Source organism: Lipotes vexillifer, unplaced genomic scaffold (assembly GCF_000442215.2).
Source record: "Lipotes vexillifer unplaced genomic scaffold, Lipotes_vexillifer_v1.1 scaffold102, whole genome shotgun sequence".
NCBI lineage: Eukaryota > Metazoa > Chordata > Mammalia > Artiodactyla > Lipotidae > Lipotes > Lipotes vexillifer.
In genome coordinates this window covers 325,459-338,262 of record NW_006786541.1, presented here as the reverse complement: position 1 = coordinate 338,262, position 12,804 = coordinate 325,459, and the positions used below count along the sequence as shown (strand labels likewise).

Sequence of the window (12,804 nt, the reverse complement as noted above, 5' to 3'; positions counted from 1 at the left end):
GTGGAGGGAACCAGGGAAAGAGCATTGTACAGGGGCTGGTAAGATGGATTCAGCTCTCAGAGGCTGCGGCTGACACCTTCATTAAGCAGGGCAGGCTGTTAGTTTGCACATCTGTGACATTATTTTGTCAAGAGAGCCTCTTAGTAAAATGCTGCTGTGTTTTGCATCTGTATATGCATGAGTCAGTGTCAGAGACTATGAGTGCCAGTTGAGGGATACAGATAGAGCATACAATTAACAACCCACAGCATTCCGCAGGGCAGAAGCCAGTGCTTGGATGTGTGTGTCCACTCGTCCCCAGGAATCAGGAATGGAAAGTTACTGATGGGGACACTTACTCCATGCCTCTCCCCTTCTCTTACTATGTAAATTGTTCTCTGGCTGAACTCCAGTACTCAGAGACTCATCTTAAATGGATACATTCTCTCAACAAACCTTTATCACATGGGCTTTTCTACCAAACGTTGTGCTCCAGAGACATAAGTTGGATGAAACACAGTCCGTGCCCTGGAGGAGATTGCAGGCTGGTTGGATTCAGCTGACTGGTGTGTCTGTTCTCCTGAGTCCAGACCAGCACTCCCCCCATGGTAGCCCATTACCACCTGCATCTTCCACCAGATCCTCGGTGATCTGAGCAAGGAAGGGCTGTCCATTTAGCAGCCCAGTGAGTGAAAGCATTTCCTTACATTCAGAAGCCATGGTCTCCAGATTCTTCCCCAGGCTCCCCTTGCAGCAGCTCCAGCTTACTGTTCCTCTCCTCAGTCTCCCAGCTACAGTGGGGTTTGTTCTGTTAACAATTCCTGCATTTTAATTGTGATCCTTTTGTTCAGGGAAGTCCTTCAAAGACCAAGCCAATTCCATTTCTCTCCTTTTTGCGCCGTGGTTAAGCACATGTCCTCCCTCCTCTGACTGCCCTCGCACCCCTCTCCCAGATTCCGTTCTGTACGCTGGTGGGAGCTGAAGCCAATGGGAATTTGGACTTGGGTGCCGTGTCTTTTCACCAAGTCTCCTTGGCTTGGGGAGATCCCATTTTCTCAGGCTAGAAGTTGTATGGTATGAGGAGACGTCAGCATTATGTCTCATTTCAGCAGGGGAGATAGAGTGGGCATTTAGTCTTAATGGTAAACCTGGCCCACAGAAAGGTACCAATCCTGCAGGTAGAAGGCAGATCTCATTATGGAGCTCTGCCCAACTGCAGCGTCTAAATGTTTGCCCTCCATCACAATCGGCTTTATTAAGCCTTTTTCTTGGGAAACTCTCTCATACTTTTTAATCAGAGGAAATGTCTCTCAGAGATAAGGCTTCCTGCCATGTCCATTTTAAAGTCTAGAGATCTTATGGAAAGAAAAAGAAAAATTCATCAAAGGGCATTACAGCCTTGCCATTGCAGGAAAAAATCTGTGGCTGTCAGAAATATTTCCAAGTCGAGTATGTATTTCGAACATGTGTTTTAAAAAAATAAAACAACCAGCCAGGGCAGCGAAAGATATGGGAGAGCCCTTTTCAATCGGTTCTAATGAGATATTCTTTCAGATCTATCCATGCTTAGAGTTAGCACTTAGTTTTGGGGAAATTCCATTTTGGTGCATTTTAAAATTGGGGAAATCAGAAACCTGCTGTGAAGTGGACTCATCCTTGGAACCCGTAGCATAGCTGAGGCCCCCTGCACCTGCAGCAAGGGTCTGGAAGACATTGGGAGCCACCACGGGCCTCCATTTCCTCATCTGCAAAATGGGGAGGAGCTCCCTTTGGACTCAGAAACTCTGTGATTTCCCCAGTGCCTTAATCTGTTATATGCTTGACTTTCTTTTGCAGAATGAATTTCCAGAAAAGCTCTTAATTCAAGGTCATTGAATGTACCTATCACAGCCCAATGCCATTTCTTGTGGCTTACGTATAACAGTTCCTTTTATGCCAGAGTGTCTTAAAATGAGTCATTTTATGTTTCAGTGAGCAAATTTTGTATTCCACCACTGTCACAAGCTTCCCCACCCCATAGTGAAGAATCCAAAATTAATCTATTGGGACGGAATCCGTATCTGTCCTAAATGCTCCTAGAGCAAGACTTTGTCAGAAATAGGAAAGAAATACTGCTTCTGTCTCAGAACATCTCAAATGCTGCTGTCATTCTTCAGATCCACTAGATGTGCGTGGAAATGTCTTTCTGATAACATGGGTTATAAAAACAAAAGTAGGAATGGCCACATCTTGAACCAGGAGAGATGCCATAAAGAATAGGGAACTGGAAAAGCATTGTATCTGTGTATCCATCCCATCTGATGGTTCATATGGGCCCATTAGTGAGCCGACTTTGAGCCTCCAGCATGAAGTCGCGCCTCACTGATGCCCAAAGTGGTGTACTCATCTAGGAAAAACATATCATGATGGAGACAGAGAAGTTTAGGTTTAGATCTGGTCTAGATTCTTCACGCTGCCACATGATCTTGGCCCAATACTCCACCTCCCTAAGCCTGGATGTTCCCATTATAAATATAAGGATAAAGATAACTACTATATACGATTTTTACTCTCTTTTTTGGTGAGGATTAAACAAGTTAATGCACGTGGAAGTGCCTAACAAAATACCTGCACATAGTAGGCGCTCTTAAAAACGTATCGCTGTTGTACAACATTGGGAATGTACTTAATGCCACTGAATCGTATACTTAAAATTGGTTCAAAGGGTAAATTTTGTGTTGTATATATTTTACCAACACACACAAAGAAAAGCATTGCTGTACCTGACCATCATCTCTTAATGCCTGAAAGGTACCAGCCACATCTTCAGCATTCTGTGACCGAAGGGGCACTTAACCAGACTGGCTTAGATTCACAGAGCAATATTGCTGGCGGGGACCTTGGCGGTCATCTAGTCTGACTACCCCGTATTGTGATGCTCCGTCCCACCCAGCCTGGGACCAGGGTCTTTACACTTGCCCACCTTCCCGAAAGTTGATTCTTTTGTTGATGTTGATTCTTTTCAACATCCCAGGCGTTTGGCAGCAGGGGGCCTGGTGATGGTGTATTTAGAGCAGAGCCCTAATGGCCTGATAGCACCTGTGCGGTGTGGGGGAGCCAGTGTTCTTCCCCAGGTGGAGCCGTGCCTCGGGTTTCCAAGGGGTAAGCTCCACCTTGATGTCGCGTTGCCCCAATTTCTTTTCCACCACTGGTGATCTCTGGTTGGCGTGTGACTCTCTGCTCAGGCACAGAAATGCAAATGCTGTTTTACTTTTGTTTTCACCCAAGAGCAATACGGTTTTTCACAGCTAATAGCCATCTTTTGTTTTCTCAACCCGTTTTTCTGAGCCTTGAGTTGTGGGATAGTGTGCCACCACCCACTCTTTGGATTTCAATTATTGATTATTTTGATTTGGGTTATTGATACTAATGGAACCCTTCGAATGCATTTTATTCCCAGTGAATTGATGTGTTTTTAAAGATTCTGGTCTGGAAAAATAGTCTGTCTTTGAATTTCCTGATTTGAACTTTGTAAGGAATCTCAATGCTGGCAGTTTTTATCTTTTAGAGAAGGGTGGGGGGAGGCAGCAGATGGAGAGGCATCCAGCCAGCTTCAGCCTTTCTACCCTGGGTATGGTTTGTTGATAAAAATCCACGCACGGAGGAAGAGCCAGGTGACCAAGAAGTAAGTCATTTAGCAGAAAGCGCCCTTTGGGGATATGAATTGCATGTGATGCTGTTTTCTTTTGGTTATAGCAAGCGGATGAGACCCTGGATTTTGAAGAACAGATCTTGGAGGCTGCTAAATCCATTGCTGCTGCCACAAGTGCCCTGGTCAAGTCGGCCTCGGCAGCCCAGAGGGAGCTGGTGGCCCAAGGAAAGGTGTGTAAACCCCACTGGCCAAGTGGTGGAAAGTTCACACAGCAAGAGCCTCTGAATACTAAGAAAAAGGCGATACCGCTTGTGTCCTGACCAAGGAAGCCGTGCCGCCCCTTCCCTGCCTGACTTGCCCGGCTTTGCCCATCTCATTGGATACTTTGCCCATATCATTGGATATTCTGTTTGCTTCAGCCTGACAGACAGAATGAAGGGTTTAGCTTCCAGGCCTGTCATCTGCTTCTTGTTAAGGAGAGCTTCCACTCCAGGCAGCCATCAGGGCCTGAACAAGACATTTATTTTCCCCACTGTACATTAGGCTATTTAAAGCCGTAAACTCATATTTTCCTGGTGGATGGCTATATAAGCACCGTAGTCAGGGGCTTTATAATACCATGTCCAACTCCAGTGACTCCCTTCCTTTTCTTAGGACTGTTGAGCTGAATGCCGTACAACTCTGCAGTTAGCATTTTCCTCAGCCCTCTGGTCAAAAGGCCGGTCTGGTTTTAAAGCTGAGATTTCTTCAACCTGCTTCATCTTCAGTCACCGATTCCATCTGCATTAGCATGAAAGCCTAGTTCTTTTTCAGTGATCCAAAGGGTTAATAGTACATTAGACTAACCCTGGATGTGAAAAGGCCTTCCAATTTAAAATATTCCGTGTGTCCTGTTATTCCCATACAACATGGAACCACCACATCCAAATTACATCTTGCAGAGAAGCCTCTCAGTCATAGAGGCACCACGGAAATCCTGCCAGCTTTGGTAAATTTGGTCACTGTAACTGTCAGTCACTTATATTTGATGTTAAAAGGCCTTTGCTCTCAGTGTACAGATGACAGATGTGATTGTGTCTTTTTGATTGTGTTTGTTTTTATCATTTTTTTAATATATTTTATTTATTTATTTATTTATTTATTTGCACCGGGTCTTAGTTGCATTGGCAGGCTCCTTAGTTGCAGCACATGGGCTCCTTAGTTGTGGCATGTGAACTTTTAGTTGCGGCATGCATGTGGGATCTACTTCCCTGACCAGGGATCAAACTGGGCCTCCTGCATTGTGATCGCGGAGCCTTAACCACTGCACCACCAAGGAAGTCCCATTGACCTAAGAACTTGTAATACGGACAGTTATGCGCAGCCGGTGGCCTTCCATCTTCCTCCATGAAGTCTCTTGTGAGCTTAGCTGTGCCTTAATCCAACCTACGTCCACTGGTTCCTCTTTCTAAACCATTGTGTATCCAATATTGATGTGTGTACATCTCCCCAACCAGCATGAATCTGTCCCTTTATGCTTCTCACTTATCCCCTGTAGATCTAGAAGAGTGCTGACCTCAGTCACCTAGGACTTGTTGACTAGTCAATACGTAAAGACCAAAAATGGATCATTGAGAAGAACATCATCCCTAAACCTTTTGGTTTATTTGCACATTGATTAAAGAGCCATCTACGTGCTGGACACATTGCTAGATACTAGAGAATCGAACTTGACTATGGCCAAGCCCCTGTCCTCCAAGGAACTTATGCGTTCAAGCATTTAAAAAGTTGGTAACGGAGGTGCAGCTGGACCTGGGGAACTACAGATGATATGCAGGACGTTGGGGCCTTACCTGACCTTCAGCATGCCCTGATGTGCTGACAGATCCCCACTTTCATATGCAAATTTAGATACTCATCTCTTACCTCTCCAGGCACCTCCCACATGTGTAAAGGTGTTTCCTCCTGTAGCTCCCTCTGCATCTGGTCAGAAAATGTTTCACTGTTGCAACAATTCCTAAATAGAAGTGGGGAACATCTTACTTCCAACTTCTTACTTCTCTCCCCACCCCTGAAAAAAATAGTCTGTATTTCCTTAAGGCAAGGATCTGTGCTCAATTGTACGGAGAGAGACCCACCCCCTTTTTTTAACATCATCTGCCAGAAAGTCACAGCATGGCTTCCAGGGTCAGGAATCAGGGAGATTTAAGCTTACCTGACCTTCAGCATGCCCTGATGTGCTGACAGATCCCCACTTTCATATGCAAATTTAGATACTCATCTCTTACCTCTCCAGGCACCTCCCACATGTGTAAAGGTGTTTCCTCCTGTAGCTCCCTCTGCATCTGGTCAGAAAATGTTTCACTGTTGCAACAATTCCTAAATAGAAGTGGGGAACATCTTACTTCCAACTTCTTACTTCTCTCCCCACCCCTGAAAAAAATAGTCTGTATTTCCTTAAGGCAAGGATCTGTGCTCAATTGTACGGAGAGAGACCCACCCCCTTTTTTTAACATCATCTGCCAGAAAGTCACAGCATGGCTTCCAGGGTCAGGAATCAGGAGAGATTTAAGCTTCCCTCACCTCTTGAATGAAGAGAGCTCAGGGGCTCCCATGTTGGAGATGGAGAAAGCTCAGCAGAGGAAATAGGCGTGTCAAGATAGCCCCATCCATCGTTCCTGAGCCGTTTTCCCAGAAACGCGGTACCTGGCAGCGAAATGGAGGTCGTTGAGAGTGTTTCCAGTCGCCTCCTTGTGGCCCAGGTGGAAACGGGTCAGGACATGCAGTCTTGGAGCTGCTGGGGTCCTGCCTGGGAAAGGGTGCTCCATTCTCCTGCCGGTGCTGTTGGCAAGAGTCCCAGGGAGGTGCTGCATGTCTGATGAGATGCTTTTCTCTCCAAATCCAGGGCAAGGTAGGGTTTGGGGGCTGCAGGTCACCCTGTGCCTTCCCGCTCTCATTGCTGCTTTTCATACTCCACTCTAGGTGGGCTCCATCCCCGCCAACGCCGCAGATGACGGACAATGGTCACAGGGCCTGATTTCTGCCGTGAGTTGCCCCCTCCTCCTTCCCCGTTGGCTTTTTGGATCCCCTGTAGGAGGTTTGGGCCTCATGTCACTTCTCTGTTGACTGTCCCCAGGCCCGGATGGTGGCAGCTGCGACCAGCAGTCTCTGCGAGGCGGCTAATGCCTCTGTGCAGGGGCACGCCAGTGAGGAGAAGCTCATCTCATCCGCCAAGCAGGTCGCCGCGTCCACGGCTCAGCTGCTTGTGGCCTGCAAGGTGAAGGCTGATCAGGATTCGGAGGCCATGAGGCGGCTACAGGTAATGGTCACTGATGCTGGTGGGAAAATACTCCTGTTGGAGCGGGTAAGTGTCGCCAAAGGCGGCGGTCTCGCTTCCTTGGCATGACCCACCAGGCCTTCCATCAGCCAGCTCTGTCCCACGTTTCTCATTTCCTGCCACGTGCAGCCATGCATCCTACCCCTGCGACGCCACCAAACTGACGTTCTCCACGCGTGCCTCCTGGTCTCATGCCTTGGGGTCCTGCCCCCACCAGCCCAACCTTGGTGGACTCCTACTCATCCATCATGACTCATCTCCAAAGCCACCTCTTCTGGGAAGCCCTCCTTGAATCCCAGGCCTTGGGCAGTCAGTCCCTCTTCTGCCCTGCCATAGCCTTTGGGCAGACCAGTCTTGCAGTTCCTGTCACCCAGTACCACCACATTTATCTTTAGTCCACCTTTGACAAGGCTGTGAGCTGCTTAGGTGCAGGTACCAGATCTTTATCTTTGTGTCTCTCACGCCTAAGATGGTACCTGTTTCAGTGGAGGCTCTCATTCAGTGTTTGCTTAAGGAGGGAGCAAAAGGACTGAGGAATTTTTTTTTTTTTTTTTATAAATTTATTTATTTATTTTTGGCTGTGTTGGGTCTTCGTTTCTGTGCGAGGGCTTTCTCCAGTTGCGGCGAGTGAAGGCCACTCTTCATCACGGTGCGCGGGCCGCTCACTGTCACGGCCTCTCCCGTTGTGGAGCACAGGCTCCAGACGCGCAGGCTCAGTAGTTGTGGCTCACGGGCTTAGTTGCTCCGCGGCATGTGGGATCTTCCCAGACCAGGGCTCAAACCCACGTCCCCTGCATTGGCAGGCAGATTCTTAACCACTGCGCCACCAGGGAAGCCCAGGACTGAGGAATTTATATGAGATGCTGCTAAGGTTTCCCAGAGCCCAGAGAACACACTTACGAAGGTGTCACTTGAGTTCTGCCCAGTGGATCTAAGTTTTCCTGATTGTGTATTTTAAGCACAGTGAAAGAAATGTTGGAATGAAAAAGATCACATAGCTTCACCATCTTCACATGTCCAGTGCTATTTTTTTCTCTTCCTGTTTTTATCTTACACAAAATACTTTGGTCTAGTTGTCATCCTAACAGACACATTCTGCATTTTTTTTCACTTCACGTTTTATCATACTTTTTTTTTTCCTTGAAGAAAAGGCTTCATAATGGCCCTGTGCAAAGCTAACTGGTTCATTCTTCATAGGTCTCATTTTTAATGATTGCATGATATTATATCAACTGATTATGCCAGAATTTCTCTATACGTTGGACATATTTGTTTCCAATTTTCTAGATGTTTGTTACTATAATAAATGTAACGCAGATTGTTTATGTTGCTAAAAATGTTTATGTAAGATCATAAATGGCAGTAATATTTGAACAATTCCACTGAAACTCGGGACTCTCGTCGTATTTCCTAAGTTGTAAAGTGCATGGCCGTTGTTTGGTCTTCCTGTGTGTGTGTCTCTCTGACTCATCTCCCTCACCTTCATTTTCCTCTTGGCATAAACCCAGGGGAAAATGGGGAGCTGCATGTTTGTGAATGTGCGATTCATGGGTTTGGGGGACACTCCATTGGAAAACATCCTGAGTTAAGAGAGACCTGGGTTCAAGACCTGCCTCTGCTATGTACAAAGTGCATAATCTTATACAAATCATTCAAAACCTTTCAGGCCTTAGTTGCCACGTCTGTAAAATGAGGATAGAGATGCCTGCACTGGCTCTTATGAGGGTCAGAAATGTGAAAGTGCTTTTGTAAGTCCTAAGGATTTACACAGATACAACCCAGCATCACTCTTATTATCATCATTACTGATTTATCTGGATGCTGCAATGTTGTGTGAATCCCTTACAATGACCCAGAGGTTCTCTGGGGCTACACAGACCTGTGTTCAAATCGCAGCTCTATAACTTACCAGCTGCAGGATCTTAGATTAGTTATTCAACCTCACTTTCTACGTAGAAAAGTGGGCTAATGATTTCTGACCTCATGAAACTGTTTTGAGAATAAGCATATGATGTCAAGCGCTAATGGGCCTCCCCTTCCCTTCTTGCGTGAGCCCTCGTGGTCCCCCTTGGCCACTTTAGATCACCAACCAGATGAGCCAGTTAACTTTGAATGAGAAAACTCTCACCTTTCTGATGGCTCACCCCCAAGAACAAGTTCTTGACTCTCAGGGGGCTGGGCAAGGACTATGGGAGATTTAACGAAGCCGTGACCACCGTGAAAAGGAAATTCCGGACCTCAGGTGGCAGAGGTCAAGTCCCCTGGGCCATGCTTTTTGAGCATTAAGAGTAAACCAGTGGGGGCTGTAGCCCTTGCTGAAGATCTAGGCTGCACGTGGACAAGCTCTTCTGCAGTGTGTCTGGCACTCGCCCCATCCTTGACCGTGCGGCATAAAGCCAGCCGTGACTCTAAGAGCACATCCGTAAAGGCCCTAGTTGCTGTGGGGCTCCCATTCCTTCTGTGCAGGGGTAGGTTGTGCTTTCATAGCCCTTAATTCCCTCTGAAAGCGTTCAATGAGCCCCAGCCCTGGGTAGCCACTGTGCCCGGTGCTGGGGATGCAGAGATTGAAATCACAGCCCCTGCTTTCAAGTTATTCACTGTCCAGGAGGAAGAGAGGCAACCAGAAGTGTGGTAAGGGCTGCAAAGAAGCCAGCAGGGAGCTTTCCAGGAGCACTTGGGAGGGTGTGGGTAAGGCTAAGACAGGCAGAAAAAGTGATCTCTGAGCCAAGTCCTCAAGTATGCCTCAGTAGGATGGGGCAAGGGGAGGTGGCTTTCTAACCAAGGGGGCAGCCCCTGAGCAAGTTTCTGTTAACACACATATCACAGTGCTATAATCATGTATTCACATCGTTGTAATTCCCCTGAGAAGTGCGTGTTCCCTGGGAGCCAGGAAATGTGTCTCATTAACCTGTGAATGAGCTAAGGTTCGGTAGGTGCCAGTGTTGGTAGAATCAGTGGATGGATGGACAAATGGATACTACCTAGAGAGAAATTCTGTGTCGTATACTATTGGATGATAAATCAATTCATAGTCTCATGAACTGTGCCTCCATGTCTGTCTTGCCGAATCCAAATGGCTGTTTCCAATGATATAATGTGTGTTTTGTCCCCTCTCCAGGCAGCAGGAAATGCTGTGAAAAGAGCCTCAGACAATCTTGTGCGTGCAGCCCAGAAGGCGGCATTTGGCAAAGCCGATGATGATGATGTTGTAGTGAAAACAAAGTTTGTAGGGGGCATTGCTCAGGTTTGTGATTAAATCCGGACAGTGTTTACTCCCCAGATGAGCACTGTATTATAACAGAGGCACAAAATAACAGTGGCTTAAACAAGATGGAAGTTTATTTCTCCCTGGTGAGACAGTCTTGGGTGTAAGCAGTCTAGGGATGGTGTGGCAGCTCCTTTGTGACTGAGACCCAGACTCCATCTGCCTACTGCTCCACCGTCCCTGAGATGTTGCCTTGGCAACATCTTGGTCTAAGATGGCTTGATAACCACCTCAGTTTTCCAGCCAGCATGAAGACGGAAAGTTAGGGCGGGCATGACTCTGAAGTTGTCTGCATCACTTGCTCTCACACGCCATTGGTCAGAGCTTCATCACATGGCCAGCCTAGCTGCAAAGGAGGCAGGGAAATGGAGTATTCTTTTCTGAGTAGCAGTGTGCCTACCTAAAAATCAGAGATTCTGTCATAGAAAAGGGAGAGAAGAGAATTGGAGGACGGCAATATTATCATTTAAATAAAATGATGCATTTGGAGCTGCTGCTCACTCCAGATTTCTGGCCCTAGAGAAAGAATGAATGATGATCCTCTCCCAGAAGTTTTACAAGTGTGGATGAGAATCTGACTTACGCAGGCCTGCATTCTTGTGCATGAGAGTGGGGTGGAAAGGTCAGGAAACCATGCTTGCAGTTTGGGATGTGTTAACGTAAATCCTTTATATGAGATTGGTTTTCCACCAGGAGCACTGAAGCCCCGTCGCTGAACTTACTCATTCGCATATGCCTTCCTTGGCTCTTCCTGAACCACTCCCTGTGTTTGGAAATACACAGGATGCATTTTTACCAGAATCTGCTTCTTGATATACTAGTTCCGTGAGAAGTTCCATGACGAAGGGTCTCTGATCAAACAGTTCTGGGAATCACTGACTTCTCTACTCCCTCCTCAGATATCACAGTGCTCGTTAGTCTAGCAAGGCTCTGAAAAGACCTTTGCTTTTCAGAAATCTATTTGACTTTCTTGAGCACAGACTTACCCTTTCCCCTTTATACGTATTAACTAATATTCCTCAGATCACACCTTAGAAGCATGAAATAAATATATGAAAGCCATCTAGTAGTTAAGGACTCCAGCTTTAGCTTCGAGAATACCTGGGCCGGGTCCTGCTCCACCAGATGGGCCCCTTCAGGAAAGTGGACCCACATCTCTGAGATTCAGCTTTCTCATTGGAAAAATGGGACATTCAATAGGCCATACCTCACAGTGTTGCCATGAAGATGATGGGACACTCCGTGTAAAGTGCTTACACCAGAGCCTGCTGCATCGTAGGGACACAGTATATATTTGCTGTTAAATCAGTGGCCAAAAGTCAGCTTACTGTCTTGGATCGTTGGTCTCAAAACCCGAACCGTGGCACGGAGGCTGGTCTCCAGAGCTAAGAATACTTAGTCCCGGGACACGGCCGTGTCCCACTGTAGCAGAGGCTGTGGGAGCTCATGAGGCAAGCAGTGGAGGGGAGGGCAGTTTCCTAAAATGTTTCAGATCCATCCAGCTTGTTGCTTTGCTTCTAGATCATCGCCGCCCAGGAGGAAATGCTGAAGAAAGAGCGAGAACTGGAAGAAGCAAGGAAAAAACTAGCCCAGATCCGCCAACAGCAGTATAAATTCCTACCCACCGAGCTGAGGGAGGACGAAGGCTAAGGCCAGAGCCAAGAGGGCTTACCCAAGGGGCCGGCCGCGCGAGAACTGGATGGACAGCGGTCCTGAGGGGCCGGGCACCGCCCTGGAACTGCCCCCCCTCCCCCTGGGGTGAGCCGGGAGCCCTGAGCTCTCCTGCGCGTTCCTCTGTCCTGTCGGGCACCAGCTGCATGATGGTGATGTCACGCGGTACAGTGTGTTCCACCCACAGCTCCTCTGCCACCTCCCCCAACCCCGCCTCACTGTATCTCAGGAGAGAGGGGCGCGGGTTCACGGACTGGTACCAAAAAGGAGGAGGCAGTATTACATCGTCCTCAGACACTCGCGCTTCTGTTGGTCCTTCTCGGGGCCTGCTGTGAAATCTGGATAGGAAAGAAAAAAAAGAAGGAAAACCAAGCAGCTCGGGGGAGATCCTTGATGCCATAGCTACTCAGAGATACCCTTCTCCCTCTCAGGAGAAGATGGAAGTTGGAGTTGGACACGGTTAATAAAGGCCAGAAACATAAACCAGTGTGGGCTCCAGGAGGGCAACTCGGGTCCTCCTGCTGTGTCTCAAGCACTGGCTCACCCAGAGGGCGAAGAATTCCTGTTCCTGTTTGCACGCTTTCTTGCCTCAGTGTGTAAGCTCCTTGTACAACCTAGACCCAACTTGTATTCTGTGGCCCAGAAAATCGAATGATTATTTTTTTTTCTTCCATAATCCAAAGGGGCAGAGGTATGGGGGGACTGGCAGGGCTCAGTGAGCAGGGGCTGTAATAAAATGTGTGGGCTCCTTACTCTGTAGAGGCTGTTTGAGTTCATACAAATTCATCCACACAAACCCAGGTCCCCCAGGTGACAGTCAGTACAACAGCCCGCCTTAGGCATTCGAAGTGGGGATTCAGCTCCAATAAAGCAATTCCTTGGTGACTTCGTCTTTAGGTTCCACGTCAGCTTCTCTGCTCTCAAAATGATCACAATTCAAGA

At 47.5% G+C, this 12,804-nt stretch overlaps 1 protein-coding gene across 1 annotated transcript in view; it reads left to right on the top strand.

The window, feature by feature from the left end:
• TLN2 (talin 2) overlaps positions 1 to 12,193 on the top strand; it is a 454,271-nt gene extending 442,078 nt beyond the window's left edge. The window contains exons 55-59 of the mRNA XM_007458874.1: positions 3,715 to 3,840; positions 6,572 to 6,634; positions 6,726 to 6,908; positions 10,045 to 10,170; positions 11,713 to 12,193. Coding sequence (XP_007458936.1) covers positions 3,715 to 3,840; positions 6,572 to 6,634; positions 6,726 to 6,908; positions 10,045 to 10,170; positions 11,713 to 11,841 — 627 coding nt within the window. The 3' untranslated portion in view covers positions 11,842 to 12,193. The remainder of the gene's footprint in view (positions 1 to 3,714; positions 3,841 to 6,571; positions 6,635 to 6,725; positions 6,909 to 10,044; positions 10,171 to 11,712) is intronic.
• The last annotated feature ends 611 nt before the right edge of the window (positions 12,194 to 12,804 follow it).